Source organism: Strigops habroptila, chromosome 5 (assembly GCF_004027225.2).
Source record: "Strigops habroptila isolate Jane chromosome 5, bStrHab1.2.pri, whole genome shotgun sequence".
NCBI lineage: Eukaryota > Metazoa > Chordata > Aves > Psittaciformes > Psittacidae > Strigops > Strigops habroptila.
In genome coordinates this window covers 2,504,385-2,532,166 of record NC_044281.2, presented here as the reverse complement: position 1 = coordinate 2,532,166, position 27,782 = coordinate 2,504,385, and the positions used below count along the sequence as shown (strand labels likewise).

Below are 27,782 nucleotides of genomic sequence, written 5' to 3'. Positions count from 1 at the left end.
CCCTTCCAACCCAAACCAGTCTGTGATTCTATGATTCTGTGTATGCACCATCCAAGCAGAGAGTGACCCATTACTTTGTCGTCCCTTGGAAGCTGTGGCTGATGTCACCCACTGCTCTTGGTGTCTGTGGGCTGGTTGGTTTTGCCCAGTGTCCTCTGTAAAGGAATCGCCCCTCTGGCCAGGATACCCCAGCTCTGGTCCAGCACCGCCCTCCCGGAGTGCTGGCAGGAGGCCACACCGGGTCCGCCTGTCCCTTCCTCTCCCTCTCAGGTGGCCCGCTCCGGGAAGCCCTACTTCTACGTGGAGCTGGACACGGGCGAGAAGCTGTTCCACCGGATCCGCGGCCCCTTCCCGTTGCACTTCGGCAGGTCGGTGCCTGCCCCCCTTCCCCTCCTGCCCGTGCCGGTGTCCGGCGGCGCTGACGCGGGCTGTGCTTGCAGGGCGGTGCTGGCGAGCGACGCGGTACTGGCGATACCGCACCGGGCCGACTGGCGGCGCTGCGAGGCGGAGCGGGCGGAGGAGGCGGCGCAGGCCCGCGCCTTCCGCCGCGACTTCCAGCCCTTCGACTTCGCCCTCCGGGCCTGACGGCGGCGCTCACCGGCGGCGGAAGACGCGCGGCCATTGGCGGGCGGGCGGTCGCGCGCGGTGACGTGTCAATAAAGGCGGAGTTGCCGGTGGCGCAGAGCGGCTGAGGCGCGATGGAGCGGGGCGGAACCCCCGGCACCGCGGAGCGGGCCCCCACCGGGGCGGCGCTGAGGGGGCAGCCCGCGGGCGGCTGCGGGCCGTGGGAGATGCGCGACCGCTTGGGCACCGGCGGCTTCGGTAACGTCTGTCTCTACCAGCACCAGGTGGGGCGGCGCGGAGCGGAGCGGGGCCGGGCGGCGGCGGCGGCAGGGAGGGCAGGGCCCGGCCGGGGCGGCTGACGGCGCTGTGTCCCGCAGGACTCGGGCGCACGGGTGGCCATCAAGTCGTGCCGGCTGGAGCTCAGCGTCAAGAACAAGGACCGCTGGTGCCATGAGATCGATATCATGAAGAAGTGAGTGCGGGCGGCGCGGCCCCGGGCCCAGCCGGGGTGAGGGGCCGGGGCGTGGGGACGGCCTCGGGGCCTGAGGCAGCGGGGTGAGGGGCTGCCGGGCACCGAGCGGCTCCGCGCTGGTTTGGCAAGGTGAGAGGCTGAGAGAGCTGGGCTGGGGCAGCCTGGAGAAGAGAAGGCTCCTGAAGGGGAGACCTTAGAGCAGCTCCAGTGCCTAAAGGGGCTCCAGGAAACCTGGAGAGGGGCTTTGGACAAGGGCCTGTAGGGACAGGACAAGGGGAATGGCTTGAACCTGCCAGAGGGGAGATTGAGATGAGCTCTTAGGCAGAAGCTCTTCCCTGTGAGGGTGCTGAGGCGCTGGCACAGACTTTTCCCAGAGAAGCTGTGGCTGCCCCATCCCTGGCAGTGTTCAAGGCCAGGTTGGACACAGGGGCTTGGAGCAACCTGCTCTAGTGGAAGGTGTCCCTGCCCGTGGCAGGGGGTTGGAACTGGATGAGCTTTAAGGTCCCTTCCAACGCAAACCATTCTATGATTTATTCTATGTCCAAGCACTTCTGCCCTGGTGCACTAGCTCATATTTGGGATCTAGCACCATTCAAACTTCGTGCACTTTTGTGCTGCCTGGGCTATCTGTCCATCCTAAATTCCTTCAGAGTCACACCATGTGATGCCATTGAGTTAATGTGGGGACATGAGTACACCTATATGTTCCCACACTGGGCAGCATATGCGTTTTTGATCTAGCAGCCAGGGATCTAGAAACTGCTTTTTTTCTGTGGTGCTCCTGCACGTACAGAATGATGTATCCTAACGCTTTCTCATGACAAACCACGTACTCTGTGCTGCCCATCATCCCTCTCTCTGGCATGTCACTCTGAAAACCTGTGAGCTGCAGCTGGCCAGATGTGTCCTCATGGATGTGAGTGGTTACTCTGGCCATTGGAGTCTCATACAGTTGTGCCTTCATTCTGAGAATCCCTCTTCCCTTTCGAAGAGTGATCCTCGAGTGTGAAATGCTTTTAGTGGTGGTAGCAGGGATGCTGCTCAGTTTTGTTCTAAGTTGCCCTCACCAAGGCTTGCAGTGCCCCTGCTGCATAGAGCTTTACTGAGCCCCTGCTCTGATGCCTTGCTGTGCACCAACGTTGGCAGAAACCATGTGCAGACAACCTGAGTTGATAAGTCAGGTCTTGGCAATTACTGTTCTCGTTAGTGTTTCTATGATAGTTGTTTTCTGAATACAAGCACTGACCGCACAGTTACAGCTGCTCCTGTGGTGGCTTCCTGAGGCTCAGGCTTTGGAAGGTGGACACGGAAGTAATTTGTCCTCTCTTACTTCTGGATGTGTCTTTTGTTCCCAAGAGTAACATATATTAGAAACAGTCAGGAAGCAGCTGTTTGAATTAAATTTCAGGAATTAATCCTTCCCCATGTACGTGGGTGTCACCTGCATGGTGCTACCTCTCCAGTACAGTTACAGAAGTGTTAATGGATTCCTATGAAACCCTTGGGCCAGGGGGCAATTGTCCCCACAAGCGGAAACATAGATGCATATGCAGCAACTCTGCCCGGAATGTGCAGGAATCCAGAACTTGAGCCCCAATCTCATCATCAAAGTCCTGTACTTTGACATTGAGACATCATTTCTGCTCATCAGTGGTTTGTGTATTCCCAAGCTGTGGATTTGATGCATTTGGATACTGGTAGGTACCAGTTGAAGAGTGTGCTTCTCAAATAGGGATACATTTGGGGAGCAGAAATTCTACCTGAAACATAAACCACAGTTGCTTGACAATCTGTTGTCTCATTCTTCCAAAAGAGGAGTCAGAGTTTTCATCCAGCTTTCCATGTGCTTAGGTTGAGCCATCCCAATGTAGTAAGAGCCTGTGAAGTTCCTGAGGAGATGAACTTTCTGGTTAATGATGTTCCTCTCCTGGCAATGGAATATTGTTCAGGGGGTGACCTCCGTAAGGTAATGTCTGCTTTGCTTTGCAATATGTAGTGAAATTAATGCTCTTCCTGTAACTGGGGTTGTCTGTGAAACCATCTGTGTTCTGTGGGGCTTTTCTTTTTAGATACAGGTGTGGGGAAGTAAATGCGAAGTGGTTTTGAAACCAGAGGACACAGAGCAATCCAAAGGCAGATGCTTTTGTCCTGAAGCCGTGTCCTTTCATGGAACTGCTTTAGCATTAATACCAATTCCTGTAGCCTGGATATTTGCACTCAGTGTGTTTAGCTTTACCGCACTGTGTCTCTGTTTTAGAGTCTGATCTGATTTTGATTGATGTGTATACAGTATTGTGTTGCTCTCAGCACAGGGAAGGATCCTTTTAGTACTGGACTGGGGCCTCCAGGGCTTCAGAGGCATTCCTTCTGACTGGGAGCTGCCCTTCTGCAAAGCAGCAACATGGAAGAGTAAAGGGACCTTTTGGTGGACCCCCAGGCAGTGGCTGCATGGCCCCATAGAGTTTATGTTTGTTTTCCATTGCAGCTGGATTCAGGGAGCAGCTATTTGTAGAGGAGTGAAGAAGCAAATCCCTCTTGATTGAGGATTGCTCAGAATTCTCCTCATGCAAGTGATCAGGAAGCTTATTTTTGTGGTGTTTCTGTTACAGGTGTTAAATAGCAAACTGAGCAGATGTTGGATGCAACAACTGCATCCCTCATTTAAAGTAAAAAAGGAAACCAAACTAACCAACATGTTCTTTTTATTTCTGATCCCGCTCTTTATATTTCTTACACTTGCTTGGCATCATTTGTGTTTTGTGCAGCTATTAATTTCTCATTGCACATCTACAATCTTCCACAAAGCCTGGAAAAGCATCTGCTGCTGTCTATGGGCCATGCACATGTTTATGCCTGTGCTCTTTCAGGGTAGTGCTGTGAGCTCTGAGCTTGATTTCTGGCTTTGCCCCTCTCCGTTCTTGTTCAGCACATCTACCCAGAACTTAAGGAGTGAGATGTTGAAGTTTGGCTTCTCTCCCATAGAGGTTTGAGTACTGGTTGTGCCTGCAGTGTGGGAGGCAGGCAAAACCATGAGGATTGTATCATGGGAGGGGTGTCTGCAGTGCATCTATAGATGACCATTCCTTGGTCATCTATAGAAGCCTTTAGTATAGTAAAAATCAAATCACATGTTGATTGACTTGGGGTGTACACGGGAAATTGCTGAAGCTACTTATTGGTCGTGAAGGTCATGAAGATAGTGGTTAGGATGGGGTTCCTATGGTGCTTCTACCATACCTTTCACTAGAGGAGAAAAATTCAGGGCAAGGGAGAAGAGAGATAAAGCAGTTTAGAGTGGAGGCAGGTTTGAGAGTTTAGGTCCTGGTCCATGCTGTGGACACTCCAGTGATGCAGAGGCTAATGAGTTGCTTTTTAGTTTGGGATTAACTACGTGGGCAACCTAGAAGCCTGGTGGTACTGTGCCTTGGGCCCTCCAGGGCTCAGGCAGCTTTATGGGCATGGGACTGACAACGGGTAACTGCAGAGGTGGCTGCACGGTGTTTGTCAGCCTCTTGCAGTGGGGTCTGATACCTGGGTGGCTTTTCTATAACAGGGTATCACTTGGGTACAGTCCACTGAGTCCACAGGCTCTGTTGGTGTCCATGGCCAGCTTGTTCAGATTAAACCAGCGATTGCTTTGTGCCAGCTGGGCTCTTTGGGAGCTGTAAATGACTGCAGTTGTCTTCTCTTTTGTGGCCTACACTCAACTGAGGAGTTAACCTGTTAGTTTCCCTTCTCATCGTTTTCTCAGTGACCCATGTTTGAATGCCAAGGGCTTAGATGCATATCCATTCCTTTTGCTTTTTGTCACTCAGTTTATTTTCCTCACTGGAGAGTTGTTCTTCCAAGCAGCAGTCCTGCTTCAGGCATTTGGGGTGTTCCTAAATCCATCAAGCCAGACTTCAGCTGATGAGGAATGAGCAGATTCCAGGAGCTTCAGCATCCCTGTTGTCTGTAGCTGTATCACCCTGCCTGCATCTCTTGCCTGTTTGCTTTCTGATGGCTTTCAGCCTTTTGTGGTGTTATTCTAACAGCTCGAATCTTCTTTTCAACCCCATCTCTGTGCAATGAATTTTTGCTTTCCTCCCCTGTGCTTTTATTTCACAAAGCTGATTAGTGCATTCAACTCAAGTTGGATTTGAGCTGTGCTGTTGCCTGTGTCGTGTCAGCAGGGGATGGAACATGCTGTTCTTGACTGTTAACTGTTAACAATGTGGCTCTAAACATCTTTTTCTTTACTGTAGTTGCTAAACAAACCGGATAACTGCTGTGGACTTAAGGAAAGTCAAATCCTTTCTCTGCTTAGTGACATTGGTATGTAGTCTAATGCCTTTCTTTCTTGTGTTTTGGTTTTTAAAATAAACCAGTGAAGGTTTGGGCCATGATGGTTCACTTTATCCTGATGGGGGAAGGTGTTTGATGGGGTGTGTTGGTTGAGTATTTCTCTTACAATAATCCGTTATTGTATTTTCAGTCACAGCTGGTGAGAAGTCACCTTTACATTGTGTGCAGCTGGAGTAGCCTTTGCATAGGAAAACTTAAAATACCCCATGATGGAGATAAGAAAATACAACATTGGCCTTGGGCCTTTCATGGGACCTTTGCTTTCCACTTTCACATCTCCAAGATTGAGAATTCATTAAACAAAACCCCTCAGATGTTGAAAGTAATTTTTTGCTGGTTTGTGGCTGTGTCTTGTGGGAGATGCTTGATCATCGTTTATCAAGTGGCCGGTGCTGTTCCTTGGGCAGACCAGTAGTGAATTTTCGGCTTCCAACAGGCAGGATTTCTCTTCTTTCTCTTTTGTTAAAAGCTCCACAGTGCCCTCCAGGCAGCTCAAGTGTGGACTGTTGCCACGAGGCAAAGTCCTGCTCTGCCTTTTCTTGGGCACATGCTCCCATTCTCTTCCCTGCCACTCCTGTACCAAGGCAGGGAGCAAGTTCTGGAAAACTTGCTGGCTGGCTTCAGCCTGGCTAAAACTTACTTTATTCTTAGTATTTTCTAGCTGGGTCGGTCTTCAGATCAAGCTGATCACATGGTGCCATAAATGCTCGTGCTGCCATGGAAATTGTGGCTGAGAAAGGAGAGTTTGAGAACATAAGTTCCTCCTGGGGGCAGCCCCCACATGGATTGCCTTAAAGCCATCATGGAAGTTCATTTTTTAGCAGTGGGAGTGACAGAAGTGGTCAGTGAAGTGCTACTTTGAGCAGACCAGTCCCCTACCAGCAGAGGGGAAGCCTTGAACCCTTAAGTTCAGTGTTGCTAATACTGACCAGTAAAGCAGGGGAGTTTGCTTCCGAAGAGTGGCTTGTATAACTTCTAGTATTTTTAGGTCAAAAAGAAACTCCTCTTGTTCCGTTTGTCTTTCCTCAGCATCGTGCATAATGTGCTTCCATATATAAATAGGTCTTTGTGTTATCTTGTGTTGATTCACCAAGATCTTAGGCTAGAGGACATGCAGAGTTGTTTCAAGCTGCCTGCACATTTTGGAGATCTGTTTTGCTTGTCTGCTTGCTGTGGTTCATTTTGTAACTCTGCAGTTGAAGAAGAATTCAGCTGCCTTCTCTGATGTGACCTGTAGTTATGCTGTGAGGTCTGAACTCTGTAGCAACCTCCATTTCTGCAGAGCAGAGGAATGGATCTAGTTTAGTCCTAGTATAAAAGTGACAAATCTTTTAAGTCAATAGTTCTTAATGGTGCTTTAAAATGTATTGTTGTCAACCCTGAAGTTGGGTATATTCGATTTTGATCAGATGTATCTTTAATCAATGTGAGTTTATGTGTCTTTCAGGGTCTGGTATCCAGTATTTGCATGAAAACAGAATTATACACAGAGATTTAAAGCCTGAAAATATTGTTCTTCAGGATGAAGGTGGGAAGGTGAGTCAGGTGGCCTCTGTCAGTGGTGTTCCCACTGTCATTTCTGGAAGTTGCCAGCAGCTTTGTCTTCCCTGAGAGAGAGAAAAGAGAACGAGTCGTTTGTGGCATTGAACTGAGCTGAAAACTCAACTCTATTTACTAAAAGTTTACGTTGTCTTGAAGCCAACAGTTTTGCTTGTTCTTAAATCCTTGTCATTAAAAACAAGTAACTTTCGCTTTCATTCAAGAACCTTGCATACAACAGAATATGAATGAGATGAGATGATAGTGTATCCCTGTGTTTGTGGCTTTGAGGGCTGCATGGAAAAATCCAGCTACTTCAGGGAGTTAGCCTAATTGATTTCCTAGTGAAAATTGTTTTCTCTATTGTTACTCTTTAAACAAATACATTTCAATTCCCAGATCAAAAGCCAAATACTTTGTTTGGCCAAGCTGTAACTGGTAAGCTGCTTTAAATAAAGTTCAAGTCTATGCTGAGATAGGTGGCCAAGGCCAGCATATGTGGTGAAACAGCAAGCCTTAACATTGGGTAACATGTTGAAGTTTCACCGCGGATCTTCTCCAGGATTTCCATTCTTGTGTGTATGGATGTCACTGCACAGATTTGGGGTTGTTTGGTGGGTTGGTTTTTTTTTTTTTAAATCTCTGAATTTGCTCTTCTCATGGACTATTTGAACTGTCTACAGATTGTTCACAAAATAATAGACCTGGGGTATGCAAAGGATCTGGATCAAGGAAGTTTATGCACTTCATTTGTTGGAACGTTGCAATATTTGGTAAGATGTGTTTTTTCTATTTGTGAGTGATGTGGTACTGCCACGTGCTATAGAATCACAGAGTGTGTATCAGAAGGAACCCGCTGAAGCCTTCTATAGACTGTCACCAGCACTATGGCCTAGCAAAGCCCTAAAACCTCCAAAACCTGAGATCCTATCTTTCCTGTCCCAAGGGTGTTTGCTCTCCAGGGGAAGAAGTGTTTCCTCATGTTCAACCTGAACCTCGCAGGATGGTCATCAGTGGCTGTTGCCCCTCATTGTATCTCCTGTCACTTGCAAGATGAGTTTGGCCCTTCCATCCGTTTGTGTGCACAGTTGGGGGCTGCTCTAAGCCTGCCCCACCTCCAGCTTCCCCACAGCCAGACCCAGACCCAACAAGCCCAATGCCTCCCATCTCCTCTTGGGTTGAATCCACCAGGCAGCCTAACCAGGGCTGCAGTAGGGTCCCTGTGCCACTCTGGATCTGGGGGCCATGCCCAGACACAGCTTTGTCCCTGTAGAAATGCAAGAAAATAGATGACCTGAAATATACCACTTTCAAAGAAGTGTCTTTTTATGATCCTTTTTAGGCTCCAGAACTCTTTGAAAAGAAGTCCTACTCGGTTACTGTTGATTACTGGAGCTTTGGAACGATGGTGTTTGAATGTATTGCAGGATTTAGACCTTTCTTGCACAATCTACAGCCATTTACCTGGTAAGACACTTACTCTGCAAGAGATGATGCCAAGGAATGACAGCTCCTGTGTGTGGTGAGGTGACAGTGTGAACCAGAGTGATAAATTCATTGTGAGGTGCTGAGGCTGGTGGTCTGCTAAGCTTTGCAGAAGCCATCAATGCTTTAGTAGTGTCAAAGACAGTTTGAATAGCGATTTATACATCTTGTGGTGTGTGCTTATTACATTGTGTACTAGCCTCTGGTCATCATAATTCCTTCACAAGTGAATTTTGAATCAAAAGTAGAATTATAAACCAGTCTGTGTGTCGGTGTCAGGAAAACATAATGGGAAGGAGGGATACAGTGTGTAAGCTTGGCTTTTGAAAGCGTGATTCTGCAACAGGAAAAATCCAAAACTAGCTTTTCTGTTAGCACTGAAATAATAACAGGAGAAAAAGTAAATTCAAGGTTTTATGCAAGTGTTAGCTTAAAAAATTGTGTTATCAAAGCATAATTTTAACCAGTATCATGCATTAGTTCGCCTTGTAACTGCCAATTCTTGGGATTTTATTATTTTAATAGTGCAATATTTGTTGCATTTTTTCCAACATCAAAAACTTGAGTTCCTAATGTAAGTAGCAGAAAACGAATGAGGTTAGAAACAGCTCTTTCCTAGCCACAAAAGAAGGAAGAGAACAGTGCAGGTGACACACCTGTGGCTTCAGTTCTAGTTGGGGCTGACTGGGACAGAGCGCCAGGCACAGTCGAGCTCTCAGCAAGGCTCAGACAAGTGCTGTAGTGAGCCAGGGTGGGGAAACCGAGGCAGAGTTGCTGGCGCTGCTTTCCCTGGTACATCACTTGCTGTGTTTCTAACACTTCTTAGCTGCTTCACTAAGTTGGGGTAAGGGTTTTGCCAGGTGACCCTTGCAAATCTTGGCTGTCTGGAGGCTGATTTTGTTTGCAGGTTTGCTCTGTGGTCACTGAACAGTTACCTGTTGACCCTCTTGTTTGATGCTGTCCAGACCTCCCTGCCTGAGGTGCAGAAATGTTTCCCAAGACAGAGTTAATGGCAAGGGCTGCCCTCTTCTGCTTGGAGATCTGGGTGGATTGTTTGGAAATGTTGTCTTTGTCCTGAAAGAAGAGTTTGTTTTCTAAAGCTACAAGCCAGGGGCACTTTTTGCTGCTGCCATAGTCAATTGGGCCTTTAAAAAGGTCACATCGTCAGTATATCCACCAAGGATTTAATTTTCTAGGCATGAAAAAATCAAGAAGAAGGATCCAAAGCACATCTTTGCTTCTGAAGACATGAACGGCGAGGTTCGCTTTAGTACCCATTTGCCACAGCCTCACAGCCTCTGTGGGTAAGTGTGTCCTTGTGGCCACACGGCATAATTTTTGGCTTGTCTTTTACACTGAGGGCTCCTCCTCCTTAGGAGTGTTCCAAGCTCCTGGTGAGCTATCATTTGTTGTCGAGGAATAGCCTGTAACCATATGACTCTCTTTTGATACCTGGCTCTCCAATGGCAGTTCACCCTGTGGCAGTCTGTGGGATCAGGGCAATTCACCTTGCAGCATGAAATCTGTGATTGCTTTCCATCTAGTAGCACAAGGCCACTGAGCAACATCTAGCTGATAATTTGATGGCATTGAGTCTCGTAAACCAAGTACTTGAGTCAGCTGCTCCATGGAAGCAGAAGCTTCTAGTACTTGTGTTGCAAAAACTGCTGCAAGCCCAGCAGAGGCCATAAAGGTGGTCAGAGCCTGTGAGATGCCTCCCTGCAGTCCTGCATCCAGCTCTGGGGCCCTGAACTCAGAGGGATGTGGAGCTGTTGGAGAGAGTCCAGAGAAGGCCACAGAGATGCTGCGAGGGCTGGAGCAGCTCTGCTCTGGAGCCAGGCTGAGAGAGCTGGGCTTGGTCAGCCTGGAGAAGAGAAGGCTCCTGAAGGGGAGATCTTGGAGCAGCTCCAGTGCCTAAAGGGGCTACAGGAAACCTGGAGAGGGGCTTTGGACAAGGGCCTGTAGGGACAGGACAAGGGGAATGGCTTGAACCTGCCAGAGGGGAGACTGAGATGAGCTCTTAGGCAGAAGCTCTTCCCTGTGAGGGTGCTGAGGCACTGGCAGAGGGTGCCCAGAGAAGCTGTGGCTGCCCCATCCCTGGCAGTGTTCAAGGCCAGGTTGGACACAGGGGCTTGGAGCAACCTGCTCTAGTGGAAGGTGTCCCTGCCCGTGGCAGGGGGTTGGAACTGGAGGAGCTTTAAGGTCCCTTCCAACACAAACCATTCCATGATATAGGGAGACGCCCATGAAGCTGGGCTGCTTCAGACCAGCAAAGAGAAGGCAAAGGGGAATCTGATTTTTGTCTTCTACTATGTATTGGGGCATTACAGAGAAAACGGTTTTAGTCTCGTCTCAGAGGGGCAAAGTGAAAGGACAAAAGGCAACAGCACAAGTTACAAGAAGGGAGACAAAATCTGGGCACAGAAAAGGTTTCCCTCTGCTAATGGTGCATCCCTGGGACAGGGCCCCAAGCAGTGGGGAATCTTCATCTGCGGGGACTGCCCAGACTTGCTTGGGCACAGTCCTGAGCAGCCTCCTGCAGCTGTGACATTAGCCCTGCTCTGGGCTAGGGCTCACACCAAAGACCTCCAGGAGGATCTTCAGCCTGAATTGGTCTGTACCAAGTCAGAAGTCAGGCTCTGCTCATTTGTCATTTATTTAGCATCTGTGTCTTCAGCTGTGCCCAGCCTTGCAGTGCAACTTGCTGACACTGGCAGATTTCTAGGAGAAGTACTGGAGTTGAGAATGATAAAAGTGAGCTTTGTGCCAGTGCTGTGAGCACAGTGCACTATGGACTGTCTTTAAAGATATTCTTGATAATTAACTTCTTATGTGGATAAAGATGGAGGAGAACCTTCCAGGCAGCATGGGGATCGCTATTCTGCAGACAAGGCATTGAAAACTATATGGTTTTATTTGTATCACAGATAGTTTTTGGAGGAAAAAGAACCAAAAACCAATTCCCCTCCTTAGCCATTTGATACGTCTTACTGACATGTCCAGATACTTTTGGTTCAGTGAATGGGAGTCAGAAGAAGTGTCGTGAAAGGTATATTGTGCTCCTGCTGAGGCCATTGGGACTGTTACTACAGTGGGGATAGTGGGGATGCTCACTCTACACGTGTTCTCCTCCCCTCCCAGGCTTCCCCTGCTCTCCAGATGAGCGACTGCAGTGTACTCGCTGTACTTTTCACATGTTCACATATGTTGTGCACATATAGTCCCTAACCTAAGAGTTGTAACCTTATTGCTGTTGCAAGACCCTAGTTTCCTAAGTGGACTGAGTGTTGTAGACGCTTTCTTACATCCCTTCTGGATTAGTTTAATTGTAGGACCGATGGAAAATTGGTTGCAACTGATGCTGAATTGGGATCCACAACAGAGGGGTGGAGGTTTAGATCCTGAGACCAGTCGTCCAAAGTGTTTCCTGATAATGGATCACATACTGAATTTGAAGGTGAGTGAGGGTTATTACTGAATGTAAAGGCCTACTGAAAGCATTTCAGAGGACAGGAGGTGTGTTCAGTGGAGCAAAACTATAATCCTGGCATCATCCAGCTGCAGGATCATGAGGAATGTTTTTCTTGGTATCAGGAAGCAAGTGTATGTGCAGCCTGTCCAGTACCTGTCTCAAGGCAAAATACCACTAGAAATATTAATCTCTAGCTCTACACTTGGAGTGGAAGAATGACCCTATGTTTCTGTCTGTCACCTCAGAAAGGACTTGCCAAGATGAATTAATGGTTAAATATTTGCTAATAAAAGTTTTCCTGAACTCCACTGCTGATGCTGTGACCTCCAGGTCCATGTACCTGTAGTAGAACAGAGATTACATTCTCCTAACTCTTGCCCTTCAAGTAGTGGAGCTTTGCTGGAGTAAGTCTAGTTTCTCTAACATTAAAAGTTAGTCCTGGGCTTTGAGTTTTGTCATCTGGGGCTTTACTCCTCATCTTGATTACTGTAGTCATTAAAACTCAACTGATGCTTTCAGTCTAACATGTTAATTGCTACATACTACCTCCCAGGCCTTTGTGTCCTTCATCTTTGATAGCCAGTGACTTGTAATCAACTTGTACTCTTTTTACAGATAGTACACATCCTAAATATGACCTCTGCCAAGATTGTTTCATTTCTCTTGCATCCCGAGGAAAGCCTTCATTCTCTTCAGATTCGGATTGAGTTTGAAACTGGAATTAGTACTGGAAATCAGGAACTGCTGTTAGAGACAGGGATTTGCCTGGACCCTCGGAAACCTGCTTCCCAGTGTGTGATTGATGGCGTAGTAAGAATGATTCTGTTTGTTTAATGTCACATTCTCAGGGATTTTAAAATCTTGGGGAAGATAAATTGCCCTCATCTTCTCCCAGTGGAGACAGTTTGCTCTTTAAGTGTAGTAGTGTCAGGTCTAGTATTATATCCTTTATTGTGTAACGTGAGATTACCCAATGACAGATTCCTATGGTATATATTCCAATATTTAGTCTAAATATTCTATATATATTCTGTATCTGGGCTAAGTAGTCTATATCTGGGCTAAATAGTTCCTACTTATAGTCTAAATATGATAGCATAAGTATTCCTATAGTGATATCTAAATGTTTAAATACAGTAACTTGTTAGCAAAGGTTCCTGTGTTTCTGTGGGTCTTCTCAAGATCAGTTTTTTAAGGCACCTGACCTTCTGAGTATGTACCCAGAATGATGTAACCAGGACCCTCTGGGTTAGTAGGAGCTATGTTCGGGATTTCTTTATGTTCTCTTTTCTTCTCCTACCAGAGAGGCTGGGATAGCTACATGGTCTATTTGTTTGACAAAAGCAAAACTGTCTATGATGGACCCTTTGCTTCGCGGAGTCTGTCTGACTGTGTAAATTACATTGGTAAGTATGCTGGAGAACAGCTGGGAACTGAAAGTGCTGCTTCTCATGTAGTAGGAAAGTAGATTTGCCATAGAAATATGTGTGTTATCTTGAAGGGCACTATCTAATTCAAAGAGACCATTTAAGAACGAGGAGCAGCCTAACAATGTTTATTCTATGGAGCTATGTCTCCCCATTTGCTTCATCTAACAGTTCAGAGAATTTTTTGCTCACCCTTCAGAAACTCTTCTATAGAGCTGCTTAGAATTCACTTAAGGTTTTTGCCCTAGTATTAAATTCCCTGCACTGAACAGCATCTACCCCACCTCAACACCTTAACCTAAGCAATGCCCCACTTAAACAAAGCCATGATGTGAATGAAGGTTTACATGCAACCTAATCTTGTAGCCTAGAGAGGGAAACCTGTTGTTATGTCTGTGCACTACATCCTGGAAAGAAGGTTCTGACCTGGGGGCTCTGGTTTCGTTTGCACAGCCTTCTGCTCTGCTGAAGGGTGTTGTCCCTTCACACCCAGAGTGTTGCAGTGACGTCATGCTGGGAGATGTTTGCAGAACTTGAGTGATAGCCCACATAGAAGTCCTTTGGTGGTACCAAGGGTCAGGGACCTTCGTATCTTAGGGTTTAGCATCTGTGGAAGTTGTATGTATATCCCTTCTTCCCCTCACCATGCACAGGTACAAACAGGTTTCAGCTTCTTGCAGTCCTTTCTCCTGAGCTTTGGATGTCCATGAGCAGTTGCCCTCCTACAGCTCTCCTAGATTTATGCTTCTGCACCCTACATCAGCATCCTGAGGATACATATTACCTTTTTTCCCTCTCACTGCCTGTGATAGTTGCATTTCAGCTGTGATCCATCTCTCGTGTCTCACCTAAGTGAAAGAACAGGTCCCTCATTCTATGCTGCTGATCATTCATCCACCTTGCTCTGATAACAGAGCCAAGCCAGTGTGTTTTTGTGCACATTACACCAGTTGCAGGACTGCTGTCATTCCATTGGGAGTTAGTGCTGGTCTTCAGAGACACTTCAGAGGTTCAAAACCTCTTGTACCGTCTTCGTGACAGTTTTCAGTTCTAGTCATAATGCGTCCACAACCCCATAGCTCTGATCCTACTTCTGGTCTCACCAAGCAGAGCCAAGTGACGGAGGGACTCCAGGCCCCTCCTTCATTTTGAGTTGTTGGGAGTAGAACCTGTCTGCTGCTGCATGGTGGGGTCTGCTCCAGTGGGTCCCTGTTAGTGCTGGTGCTGCTGCCTGGCCATCATCAGGCTTTTAGACCATGCATGAAAGCTGCTTCTCTGCTTACAGCTTCCCTTATGTGTCTCCTGAAATGATAGCAGTCATCTGCAGGACCCAGTATACCTCTATGAAAGTGTACAAGCTGTGCAAAGGACCTTGTATACCTGTGTGAAAGAGAAAAGAATGTCAAGGGACAGGAGACATCTACTAGGATACTGCATGTAAAGGCAATGCCTTGTGACATACTGTTAAGTAGCTTAATTTTCTTTGGCCTAGCTCTGCAGTTGTGCTGGTTTTCCGTATCTCCTTTTACTCTCATTCAGGTTTATCCTGATTGGCTTTTTTTGTGTTCTGGGCTATTTTATACTGGTGAATCTCATTGCATGGCATCATTGTGCTGGATCTCTTGGAGCTAAGGCTTTTTACAACATGTTTATTGACGTCCCAGTGTATTGATAGTTCCCCATCTCTGTAGGGGGGCACACAGAAGTCCTGTGTCTTTTTCTCTTAAACATCTACATTGGGAATCTGGGAGGGAGCATCGAAAGATTTGAAGATGTTTTCAGATGAAAGACCTGATCAGGACAGTGACTGATTTCAGCTGATTAAATGGATCAATTAAATCTGCTTTGCTAGCTTGGGCTAGTGCTTTAGATAAGAGTTTCTGGATAAAACCAGTCCAGGGTCCTGCTTTGTGCCGTGTTTCGTGCAGTATGTCTGCTAGTGCCAATAGACCAACGTTCTCAAAGAGATCAGTGCTCCTGCAGCTGTGAGTTCAAACATGAGTAGTTGCCTGGCTGGCAGGAGGCTGTCAGATAACTGGGGGGCTGTAATGTGTAAAGCTTATACACACTGGAGCAGGTCTTCCATGGCTTGATCCCTTAGTTTAGGCACCTGAAGCACTGGGAATGTTGTAAGCACTGAAGTTCTTCTCTAGAGTTGTCCTTTCATTTGTGCACATTTGTGTTTTTCTTGCATTCAGTACAGGATAGTAAAATCCAATTGCCAATTTCTCAGCTGCGCAAAGTATGGGCAGAAGCAGTTCACTACGTGATTGGGCTGAAGGAAGATTATAGCAGGCTCTTCCAGGGCCAGAGAGCTGCCATGTAAGTTGTCACTTCTCATTCAGAAGATCCTTTATTATGCTAGTACAGAGACTGTTTGCATGGAAATGTATATCTCGGGATGTTTTCGTTACCCAAAGTTTTACAGCCCTTTGCTATTCTATACTTTTAAGTCATAAAATATATCTAGGGGAGCTTATTCCACTCCAGGAATTGTACTGCATGGTGCTTGACATGCATAATAACTGGAAATAACCTTGAATATAGTCACAGCCTCGCAGACCTCTAGAGGTCATCCCAGTCCAACCCCCCGTGGTGAAGCAGGGTCACCTACAGCTGGTTGCCCAGGACTGGGCTTTTAAATACCTCCAAGGATGGAAACTCCGCAACCTCTCTGGGCAATCTGTGCCAGTGCTCAGTCACCCTCACAGTAAAAAAAGAGTTTCCTGATGTTAAGAGGGAATTTACTGTGTCAGTTTTTTGCCCATTGTCTTTAGCCTTGTCACTGGGCACCACTGACAGGAGCCTGGCTCTGTTCTCTATGTACCCTCACTGCAGGTATTTGTACATTTTGATCCCTACTCAGCCGTCTTTTCTCCAGGCTGAACAGTCCCAGCTCCCTCAGCCTTTTCTCATAGGAGGCATCTTGCAGTCCCTTTATAACCTTCCTGGCCTTCCTCCAGTATGCCTATGTCTCTGGGGAGCCCAGAACTGGAGCTAGGTATGGTCCCACCAGTGCTGAAATAGAAGGGAAGGATCAGCTCCTTCAGCCTGCTGGCAACGCTCCTCCTAATGCAACCCAGGGTGGTTGTTTCCCAAGTGACAGAATGAGTGAAACTGTTGTGTTTGTAGGGTTTTGTCCTGTGATTGAATCACAGAATGGGCAGTGTCATTATTCTCAAGTGATAAAAAAGGTGCCAGCAATCACCAAGGACAACATGCACTACAGGACCCTCTAAATGCTAAGAAATACTCTACACTGCAAGGGCTGTTCAACTGAGCTTGACAAAAATAGTGGGAAAGGAGGAAGGACTTTCTCTGTTGCTTGCTGAAGACCTGCAGTGTCTGAGAATTGAGATGACCCCACTGAGAGTCCCTGTTCCAAGGATCTTCCAAAATGTTTTGCTACCTGTGTCTTTCCTTCAGGTAACAGAAGTCCAGATATGCTTTTCAACTAATGTGCTGTTCTTGCTTCCTTTGTTAGGCTCAGTCTTCTTCGGTACAACGCCAACCTAATCAAAATGAAAAACAACATGGTGTCAGCATCCCAGCAACTGAAAGCCAAGCTGGAATTCTTTCATCAAAGCATTCGCCTTGACCTGGAGAGATACAGTGACCAGATGGCTTATGGCATATGTACGTGTTGTGTAATACTTGTCTGAGTGTCTTGTCTGATCCTATAAAGGCTCAGACTGACTATGAAGGACTATGGGTAAGAACTGGCTTAAAAGGAAATTAATGCAGGAACTGCCATTATGTTCCTCAGCATCTTTATGGGTATGTTTTAGCTGAGGCAGATGCGGGAGAAGAGTTTGGCAGAAGCAAAGGCAGGAGGATAAAAACCACGGTGTTTATGGAAACCTTCAGTGACAGTGAAACCAGTGGTCAGCTGTTGCCTACTGAGAACGCCAAGCTAAGAAAATGGGAGTATTAATAGTAGTGGTGATGTAAATGTTTGCTATTTATTCATTCAGAGTCTGATTCATTTGGAGTTGTCACTGGGCATAAAGTGGAGGGCAGAGTTGCTGCACTGGATGGACAGTGGAAAGGCCACTGACCACCCATGGCAACTGTGGGAACCCTGTTTTGAGCAATGCTAAGAGAGATCTTGAGGTAGCAGGGTGAGACACGAGGTGGAGAAAGCACCAGCTACAGTTTTAGTGACAAAGAGATATCTGGATCTTACAAATACTTTCCAGAGGAGAATAGTAAGATTTATGCAGAGCTTGGATATATGGCTAAAAACTGAAACTTGAGTTAAAAATTATGGCTGGGCTGCAGGCTGATAACGGAAAATAGAAAGACTCTGTGAACTGGTGCTTAATCAGAAGTGGCAGTTGTTTAGCCTAATGGTGGAGTTTAAAGACTCATTTTAGGCTGGTGATTATGAACAGTGAAATTTGAGCAACCTGTTCTAGTGGAAAGTGTCCCTGCCCAATGCAGGGGGTTGGAACTGAATGAGCTTTGAGACCTCTTCCAACTCAAACCAGTCTGGGATTCTGTGATTCTATAAATCCTATCAATGGGCTTGTAGGTGAGTTAAGGTCAAGCATGGAGTTGTTAAGCTGCAACTTTATCTCTGTGGTTTCTGCGTCATGACTCCTGCTTGGAAACTCTGTCATGCTCTTTGTGTTGAAATTCAATTGATGTATGTAAAGTTCAAGTTATGCTTTATTTTTGTGTCTATATCTTTTTGTAAATTAACAAGTCTGTTCTCTTAAGCTTCAGAAAAGATGCTCAAAGCCTGGAAGGAGATGGAAGAGAAGGCTTCTCAGTGTGCACAGGTAGGGGATATTAAAGAAGCTTCATTATCTCTGTGTGAAGGAGGTCATGGCAGGAACTTAAAGTGTCATATATGCCACTGCTCTGTCCCTTCAGTGTTTCATATCCTGCCTGCTGTGGGAATGAGAATATCACTGTAGGTGCATTAAAAAAGAAACAGCTCCCAGACACCAGGTTGCTTGAATCGAGTGACTTGAACAAAAGCAACACAAATGTCACTAGGCTCAGTTGTCTATACAGGAAAGTAAGCTATAGACACATTATTTATTGCCTAGGAGAAATGGTGGTGCTATAGACAAAAGTCTTCCTGGTTGGATTGATTGCACACAACAATTTCCATTGCTAAAGCTGTAAATGATACCAGACACTCTGCAGTTACTTCAAAATTGCAGTACTTCATTTAGGAGTACAGCCAGAGTAAATTTCTAGTATTCTGCAAGTAAATACAAAAATAGTTTTTAGTAAGAGTCATCCTTAAAGAGTTTAAAGCAGAGCCAGAACCAGTTGTTACTCTGAGTAATCCTAAAAGGTAAGAGATGTTTCTACTTGTCGTTTATGGACAGTTGAGCTGAGAACAGCTTTCTGTTTCTCGGAGAGTTAGTTCTGTGAGAAAGGCTAGTTGAAATGCTTGGAATTCTGATCTCTGACTTCAAGGAATAAGCATTTTGATTTTATCTCCACGGGAAATGATTGGAAATGTCAAAAAGAGGCCTTTTTGACAGAATAATTCTGCCTCCAGTTCTGTCCAGACCTTTATAGGGAAGGAGTAAGATTTTAGCTCTGAAAACTAGAGACAGAGTTGGGATGATTGTAGTTCATTGTCAAAAGCTGTTTCTTCTTCTTTTCTACTGAATGCATTGAATAAAGCTTGGGAGAGGGGAGCATTCAGAAGAAATGCAAGGAAAAGCCAGCACATTTGTAATGTATTTCTCAGAGTAAAGGTCTTTAAAACATCTCCAGAAGTACTTACTCTCTTCTTTGTGCTCTGTGATAGTAGGTAGCTGCAGGAGTGCCAAAAACATTGCATGTTCTGCTGACCAGGACTGGCACATGGTTTGCTGGGCTGATGTCTTCCATTTTTGCTCTCCCCTCCAGGGTGTTTTTATATTGGCTCTCATAGTAATACAGAGCACAGTGATTAATACATAAAAATCCCAGACACCATTAGAAACACAAACAATAAATTACATTGCCTATTTTTTCCCCCCTTGAAGGAGCAGGCTGGGTAGTTCAGGTTCTATCTTCATCTAAGTCAAAAGGTTCTTGGAGCCTTGATTCTGCTTGGTCATTTGATAGAGAGAGGGGAATTGGGATTCCCACCTGAATTCACCTCTGTTCAGCTCTTTAAATTTTGGGATCTTGTTGCTCCCTGTAAAGAAGCAAGAAAGATAAAATGGAGGCTGCTTCTAGCAGCATAACTCAAAGCTGGCACTGGCTGTTTCCAGCAAACCAGGAACCTCACCAAATATTTCCTTAGCAAACCGTCAGAATTATGTTGTCTTCAAGCTGTGCAGTCCCCATGTGTGGTTGCACCATGTCCAGTTATCAGGAATGGAAAGTGGTTTGCTCTGTAATACAGAGTGGTGTGTCAGTCTGTCTAGTGGGTAGCTTAACTTCTCTGAAGCCAAGAGCCACAGTTATGCTGTGTGGTGAGTCATAGCGCCCCAGATAAAGACATTCCTTTTGATAACAGGGTTTACTTCACATTCTCCTTCTCCTTTCTTGTTTCTTCTTCGGTTATTCTTTACCTGCAAGACCTATGGCAAGGGATGTTCTGGAAAATGTTCAATTTTCAGGTCCCAGGTCAGAAAGGAAAAGCTGAAATACCTCAAAAAACTTTCTCAGGAAGGCAGATCAATGCCCACAGTCCATGGCACTATAGACCCATCACAGTGACCAGTGCTGCCTTAACGATGCTGGGGATCTCCACATACCTACTCCTCATGCTCAGAAGCGTTGTTGGCTGCCTCACCTATCTTACCGTGGGGGCTTGGCAGAAGATTGGTATGTTCTATAGTGCTTTGAGGAAGATGTCAGACTGAAATGCATATGGGAGGTTAAAATGCGAGAGCACCCACCGTCCGTACTGTAAGAGTAGGAGTATAAACTTTTCACTGCTGGAACGCATGTAGAGCCAGAGAGTGTGTGTGTGCAGAGTGCATCTTGGAGAGAGATATAGTTGATGAGAAAAATCTGATTCTCCATATAGTTTGGTTGTCAGAGATTTGCATCTAGGTGATAGCATGCACTGAGAACAGTAACCTCAATTATTGTAGCAGCCGTCATGTCAAAGAGCTTTTTTCTCCTAAGCTCTGCGTGGAGATAGCCCATTATCCAGACAAGTATTCTGGGGAGCTTTATCTACTTTATTGCTCTCTTCAGTTTGATAATGTCCCGAAATTTCACCATTAGGCTGAAGATATTGGATATCTGGATGAGCAGATCATGGCTCTCCACACAGAGATTGTAGAGCTTCAGAAGAGTCCGTATGCGAGGCGCCAAGGAGAGGTCATGGAGAGCTTGTAAGTACTTTGCTTAGTATTTTTACTGCACATAGATTTGGTGTATTTCAGTGTGTGAGGGGTTTTTGTCTCTGTTAGTGGTTCCATCACTGCTTTTGGAATCCATTTTGCAAGTACAGAGTAGTTTGCAATCAGTTTTAATATCATTTTGCTGGTAAAAGGGAAGATCCTACCACTTATGTCTGTATGCTGCTCCTTCCTCTTGAAGTTCTAACATCACTTGACAGCATTATAAGACAGGATAGGACACTGCTTTATCCAGAAGATAGCTGCGTAAGGAAGCTTGATATGCATTCATAGGAGTAAACCCATCTAACTTGCCTAACTGACCCTGCAGCCACACAATGACTAGGCCTGGGGAAACATGGAAAACACAGCTGGGGAGAACAGGACACTTCTGTCACTGACTATGAAATTTCATCTTAGAAGAGGGTGGGCCCAAGATATTTATCTTAGTCTCCACTGAAAAATGCAGAGGATTCCTTTTGCATTTGAGAAGAGCAAGTTTTGTAGTGTTGAGTGAGAAGATTGAGGTTGTTGGGAAACCCTGTTAAATACATTTAATGTGTTTTCCAAGCAAGGATAATGAACAACTCATAAATACTTGAATATTTGGAAACTTGACTTTATATATTTTTTTAAGTATTAAAATATGAAAGAGCTAAGTGGTACTTGGGCTGTTGCTGAGAGCAACAAGTGGCAATTATAAAAGAGGGGGATCAAATAGCCACTGAGATTGAACAGCCACTAAATCTTTTGTTACTAAGAGCTCTTCTGAATGACATTCAGTAAGGTATAACTTAATTGCAAGGCTTTCTTTTTCTTGAGTCACCTGCTTGTTGATACACATATGAATCCTTTTCTTCTTTTTAAAGGGAACAGAGAGCCATAGACCTGTACAAGCAGTTAAAAACAAGACCTCCAGGTATGGAAGGAGATGGTTGAAAGAATGTTTTGCACTTACACCCCATGACTAATTTTGTTGAACTTAAACCGAGAAAATACTGTTCAGGAGAAGGCAAATGACTGTATTAAGGTTAACGAGACTCAAGGGCATATACCTTAAGATGATTTCTGCTTTGTGCAGAGCCTAGAGCTCTCCCAGATTCTGTAGTCCTGTTCCTCAGCCATGGGTTTTCCTTTTGGTTTTCAGTCTTGGAGCATCTGCCCTGAACATGTGTCTGCCTTCTGGCATTCTCTGCCTTCTTTCCTGCCTGCAGTACTGTTGCTTTACGCCCCCCAGACATGGAAAGAACTGTTGTTCCTCTGTCATCATTCCAAGCCAAGGGCAGTTTCTTTTCTCCCTCTCCTCCCTCTTATAGTGGAGGCAGTCCCGTGTTTGGGGATTATTATGTTCTTAACATAGTAACTGGTGAGCAGAAAGATCTAGTTACTTGTGTATTTGGCAGTCCTCATTGAAGCCAGTATCTGGACAGCAAGAGTGGCTGGAATTGTGTGCATCACTGTGGAGAGACATTAAGGAAGAGCTGTGCCTAATGAGAGACTGTGACAGGTTTTAAGATGTTTAAATGTTCCATTTTGTTTTGTTTTGTTTTGTTTGGCTGCACTCATTAAATCAGATCTTTCCTTGACTCTGGGCATTTGTGTCCCGAGTGACTCCTCATGGAAAAGCATTTTACTAATGTGGTGATTGATGGCCCTTCTAGATCATGCCTACAGTGACAGCACGGACATGGTGAAGATCATTGTGCAGACAGTACAGAGCCAAGACCGAGTTCTCAAGGAGCTCTTCGGACATCTCAGGTACAAATGCAACTTGGAAAGCAGGAGAGGAGAGGGAAAACCATGGAGATCAGAGCCCAAAAGCTTGATCTGCAGGTGTACATTTTTCTTTGCAGTACTAATTCTGCTGCTTTGTGTCTGTGTTGAATTTCCAATTACTTCTTTAAAACATGTAGCTAACTTGTGTAGCTAATAGAGAAGGGGAGGAGAATGCAATGGCTTGTACTAATAGCATCCAAGAGTTCACTTTAAAATGAGACAAATTCTGCCAGTGTTTAGGTTGGGATTACAGTCTTAAAGGGGAAAAAAGTTGTGTAACAGCTGAGAAGATACCACAGTGATTTTTTTCATTAATTCTTCAAGTAGCTCAGAAAAAATGTCATTATACAAATCTCAGTAGTCAGCAAAACATGATTTAGTTGTGGCTTATGCTTAGTAGAGCCCATAAAGAAAGCTATGATATGGTCAGCACATAGATACCAACACAGGCCAGAGAAGATGGATAAAGTCCCATGGTTGAGTTGCTGTGCTCTCCCTTATCATCAGGATCCATTTTTGCATTTCAAATAAGAAGAGCCTGTATTGTAGGTAGTGTTTTCTGCCTCCTTTTTTGAGTCTTAACTGGACTTGGTGAGGTCCAGGGGTCCCTCCAGTCGTACAGGTTTTGTACCTGCAGTTGTCACAGATATGTTCTCACAATATTTTTCTTGAATCCCAAGGTGAGGCTTTTGGTTTTGCCAGCACATATTGCTGCACAAGCTGAAAAGTAACTTTGTGTTTGCTTTCTATTACAGCAAGCTCTTGGGCTGTAAGCAGAAGATTATTGACTTGCTTCCAAAGATTGAAGTGGCTCTGAATAACATCAAGGAAGCTGACAACTCGGTGATGCAGATGCAGGGCAAAAGACAAAGGGAGATCTGGCATTTGCTGAAAATTGCTTGTGTAAGTAGCTTTTGGACTTCTTGTGCTGCAAACCAGGTGCTTTCCTGATTAGCTTAAGTTGTTTTAAGACTACACTGCTTTTCCTGCATTGATTATAGTGACCGCACAGCTGAAGCTGATTTCCACATGCCCATGTTTAAGATCAGCATAGGAAACCTCTATGTCTTTTCCCTTTCGGGATTGCTGCTGCTGTGCATGGCTTGCAGTTTAGGACATGGCATCACCTCCTAATTCTTCAGCACAGAAGACATGTCATGTACAACATTGTACAATGTCACATCGGTGACATTGGTACCAGAACTCTGCAGGCTTGTACCAGCTGACTTGCCAGCCGCAGACATGGCCTAGTTTGCATGCATATGTTACAAACAGTGTATAGAAAATAAGCCTGACTAAGACCTCCCTTGCCCATTGCCAAGAGATGAATTTCTCTTTTTCCAGACTCAGAGCTCTTCTCGATCACTGGTAAGCTCCAGCCTGGAAGGGACAACCTCAACACCAGCAGCCACGTGGCTCCCACAGGGCTCCTCAGGGAATGTACCTCATCCTCTGTCCTCTATGGCAACTCCTGAAGATGGGTAAGAGCTGTTGGGAGAGCACTGCAGAGAGCTCAGTGTAGTCATTTTATGTGCGAACACTGAAATCCTGTCCTCTGCCACTGGAGTCTCCAGCGCTGAGGGGGCATGTCCTCACCACATCCCATGTGGTGGGTTTTGGATATGCTGGGCAGGGGAAGTTCTGGCATACCAGACTGTCTCCGAAGGCAAGATCGTTCCACTCCTGACAGGAGTTCTAGTAACTTACCTCTGGCCATACCGCAGCAATGAGATTTTGAGTTGAAATGCAATATCATTTCATGCCCAGGTTCTGGTGCAAATCCCAGATAAATCATACCATATTTAGTGCTGCTTACAGCTTCAGTGGTTTTAAAACATCTTAATTCAAAGGGAGGACTTAAGTTAGGGTCAGTACTAAGCAATCCATCTGGTTCAATATCTGGGGCTTTATTTATCCCTCAAAAAAATGTGTCAGTAGCTCAATTGTGCTCTAAAACGATCAGGAATTAGGTTGAACTCTATTCAGAAAACTCTGCTCTCTGCTCCTGAGTAAGTTTCACTTACTGCTGTCAGCTAAAGCACTGTGCTAGACATTTCTTGCGTGTCATGTAATTCTGTCTTGGGGTTGGATTTGGTAATTAAGGCCCCTCTCTTTCAGCCAGTCACAGCTAAGTAAGAGTTGCCAGGAGCTGAGAGGCTTTTCTCTGCTTTGTTCGTAATTTTACTTCCAGTCAACATAATGGAAGGAAAGGTGCCCCTCGAAGACTGCTCAGCCCTTGATCTGCAGCAGTGCTGGTTGAACATCAGCACCAAACCATTTTTGGGTGGTTAGGGCAGTACCTGGATTCTGAAGATACACATCTTCTAAGCAGGCTTTTGCTGGAAGTCAGTTGGTTTTCCTGAAACCCTGAGCAACCTTTCCCCTTCCTTCTTTCTGCCTGCTGCTGTGGGGCGATTTTCACCTCTGGGTAATGTGGGGTGATCACCTTTTATAGCTGCTTTCCTGAGCCTTTGGGTCTCCTCAGAGCTCCTCTTCAAACCATGACTTCACTGTATGAGGCACTATACAAAGAGTCAAGAGATGTAAACCTTATGGGGAGTGAGCAGTGATTTCAGGCCCCTTGTGCTCAGCTCACTCCCATGGTTCTGTCAGTGTGGTTTGTGCAGTTCCTCTGTAGGGAAGGAGTGCAAATCCATGCTTCCAGAGTGGGGATCTGCCACCTCAAGGCATGTTTTTGTGCCCTACAAGGTAGCTCCTAGAGTTGCAGACAACTCCTGCAAGTCAGGTTTTGGGGTTGTTTGGGTTTTGTTCATTTGTTTTTTATCCCCCATACTGCAGAACCTTCTGATGTTGGTGTTACTTTGTTGTTTAAATCTGTCATTTTATGCCTTCCCTGCAGGGAAAATTTTGTCCATGTCATAGAAGAGAATCTGAATTACCTCGAACTCTTTAGCAGTATTTTGCAGGAGGTGAGACAGGAGCAGAACAACAGTGTGATGGTAAGTCTGTCGATGTGTCTCTGAGGACCTCGTTTTTAAGAGCCACAGCAGGGTCCTCTGAGGCTGTGGAGAGCTCCTTAAATAGGGTAATTTGTGATGATGTGAATTGCTGTGGCTTTCCTCCCTTGTAGATTCCACTAACATTAGAAGGTAGCCCTTGGTATTAGTGTCAGCCAAGTGGTCTGCATGGTGGAGTCGGCTGTTCTGTGGGCTGATCAAGCTTGCTCTGCATACTGGTTGCATTCTCAATTGGAGAGCTGTGGTCTGTGTCCTTGCACTGCAGTGGGCAGGGTTTTCCATTTCCAGAGCCCTTTCCTGATCATTAACTGAAGCTCTCCTCATGGCAGAAGCGAGGCTTTAGAGAGTTTTAAGAAGGCTCTTTGCACAAGTTGGTATTTGAAGTAGCAAGAAATAACGAAAGTAAATAGTGATTACCCAGAGGCTTTGATGCCATCTGAAACTCTGTTCCTGAACTACGAATTGAAGCCAGTAAGTTTATGCTCAGAAGAGCCTGGTTACCAGAATAATAAGGAGCACCTCAGAATGCTGGTGTTTTAGAAGAGGCTCTCTGCTGATTTTGGAGGCTGTATCATATAAGCACATGTATGAATATAATGAGAAAAGGACAATAAGGCATGTAGATTGACCTGTTTATAACAGAGAAAAGTCCATACAGCTTCTGTTAGCATGAGATTATCTAACAAATTTATTGCAGTTGTGTAAAGAAGTCAAAGATCCACCGCTGTGCTGTAACTTAGATTTTCAAGAAGCTTCTTAAAGCTTGAAGTTGAAGGTGTTTACCAGTTGTAACTGCTGAAATAACAGTGAACAGAGGGTTGGGGAAATGGAGGTGGTTGATGAAATGGAGCTCTTGTAATTCATAAACATTTTAATGTACTAATGTTTATGAATAATCATAAACAGTGAACTGAGAGTTTACTGGAGTTACTGAGTTATTTGGGATTGTGAAATGAAAGCTTATTAGTAGGAGTTGCATATGACGCTGTGATAGCAAGGGATTGAGCAATACAAGTGAGGAAATGAAATTAGCTACCAGTTAAGGCAAAGTAATTATGTTAGCGGGGAAGACAGCCCTAATTATGCATACTCTGGTCTCATCCATTGGTTGATCAATGCTTTATTTGTCTTTGTTCCATTCTGACAGGGCTGGTATCAGTTGTGGAACACAATATTCTCTCCTGTCTTGTGTCCTTGCTGTGGCTGGAGATGAGAAAGAAGCTGTTTGACTGGCTTCTGTTAATCATCCATGTCTCTGTCATCTCCCTTATCCCAAGGTGCAGCGTCTGTCCCTGGCATGTTTTAGCCCAGAGAGATTATTCATTGCTGTGGAATCACACTCTGCAGATCAGCACCTGTTTTGTCATGTTTGGGGTTTTTTTTCTACTTTTTCTTGCATCGGGACAGAAGTTAGGCAGCAGGAAAGCAGCAGAAAAGGGGTTTTGTCCTCTTCATTTGGGGGAATAAAATAGGATAAAATATTAATTACAAGAACTTTTTATCTATTCTTGCATACATTTGAGATCAATTTCTTTTTATTTGTGTTCTTGCCCTACCACTATGTCCCGTGGTGCACTGCGAACCCCAGTGGTAGGTTTTGTGCAGGCTCAACATACAATTTCCAAAGGGAGTTGCCTGAGCCCTGCAATAAGTATGGGGGGCTTCATGCTGGGGGCAAGCTGAGTTGTGAAATTGTGAGATTACTTTTCAGCTGCTAGATCAACATGATCCCTTGGGAAGAGAGAGTATGCTGGATAGCGAGTGTCTTTTGATCACCACCTAGGAAATACACATTCAAGAGCAGTTTTCCTGCATTTCAGTTGTTTCCTTGCTTCTTCTTCCAGAGTTTTGATTGGAGCTGGCTCAAATAGCCCAAGGAGCTGCCGTGCTGCTGTCTGCAAAGTGCCTGCATGCTGAGAGGTGACTTGGCATCGATGTGACTGGTCCGTCAACCACCTTGTGTTTTGTAACCCTTAGCGGACTTGGTTCCGAAGGCGTTGGTGCTCAGGAGCAGATCCGCCACCAGCAATAACCACCAGGGTTTTCCATGCTGCTGCCTTGTTGGGTTCTTAACTCAACCACTACCTGTTGGAGACACAGCTGCAGTGCTGGCTGCCTGCAGGAGCGGGGACACCGGCGATGGGGGCTTGTCCCCACAGAGCTTATCGCGGATGGACAGAAGGAAGGGAGGAGAGGGACCGGTGGCAGCTGCCTCAGGGCTGGGATGCTGCTTCCCCTCTCCCCCCCCCACCCCCCCCGCCCCGTGCTTCTCACGTGTGTAATATGAATGTATAGATTATATACATATATATATTTTAAATAGAGTTAATCGCAATAAACGCTGTGGAGAAGCTCTCGCTTGGGCCGCTGGGCCCGTTTCACGCCGTTGCCTCGCAACGAGGCGGTGGCCGCGGG

At 45.6% G+C, this 27,782-nt stretch overlaps 2 protein-coding genes across 2 annotated transcripts in view; both read left to right on the top strand.

The window, feature by feature from the left end:
- CWF19L1 (CWF19 like cell cycle control factor 1) overlaps positions 1–682 on the top strand; it is a 14,706-nt gene extending 14,024 nt beyond the window's left edge. The window contains exons 13-14 of the mRNA XM_030488840.1: positions 271–368; positions 441–682. Coding sequence (XP_030344700.1) covers positions 271–368; positions 441–585 — 243 coding nt within the window. The 3' untranslated portion in view covers positions 586–682. The remainder of the gene's footprint in view (positions 1–270; positions 369–440) is intronic.
- Positions 661–27,724, top strand: CHUK (component of inhibitor of nuclear factor kappa B kinase complex). The gene is made up of 21 exons (XM_030488839.1): positions 661–848; positions 942–1,036; positions 2,888–3,002; positions 5,281–5,350; positions 6,828–6,916; positions 7,603–7,692; positions 8,262–8,386; positions 9,601–9,708; positions 11,726–11,861; positions 12,492–12,686; positions 13,180–13,282; positions 15,502–15,625; positions 16,788–16,939; positions 18,026–18,087; positions 20,498–20,607; positions 21,483–21,532; positions 22,275–22,371; positions 23,145–23,292; positions 23,734–23,870; positions 25,250–25,349; positions 27,212–27,724. The coding sequence occupies exons 1-21, from the start codon at positions 699–701 to the stop codon at positions 27,236–27,238; spliced, it is 2,283 nt and encodes a 760-aa protein (XP_030344699.1). The 5' UTR covers positions 661–698; the 3' UTR covers positions 27,239–27,724.
- The last annotated feature ends 58 nt before the right edge of the window (positions 27,725–27,782 follow it).

What these genes read in the sequence shown, in the direction of transcription:
- CHUK (XM_030488839.1), top strand. Translation starts at nt 699, where the DNA reads ATGGAGCGGGGCGGAACCCCCGGCACCGCGGAGCGGGCCCCCACCGGG. An exon ending in CAGCCTCACAGCCTCTGTGG is followed by an intron (nt 9,709 to 11,725) that starts GTAAGTGTGTCC and finishes CTTCTGGATTAG; the next exon opens with TTTAATTGTAGGACCGATGG. An exon ending in GAGCTCTTCGGACATCTCAG is followed by an intron (nt 22,372 to 23,144) that starts GTACAAATGCAA and finishes TTTCTATTACAG; the next exon opens with CAAGCTCTTGGGCTGTAAGC.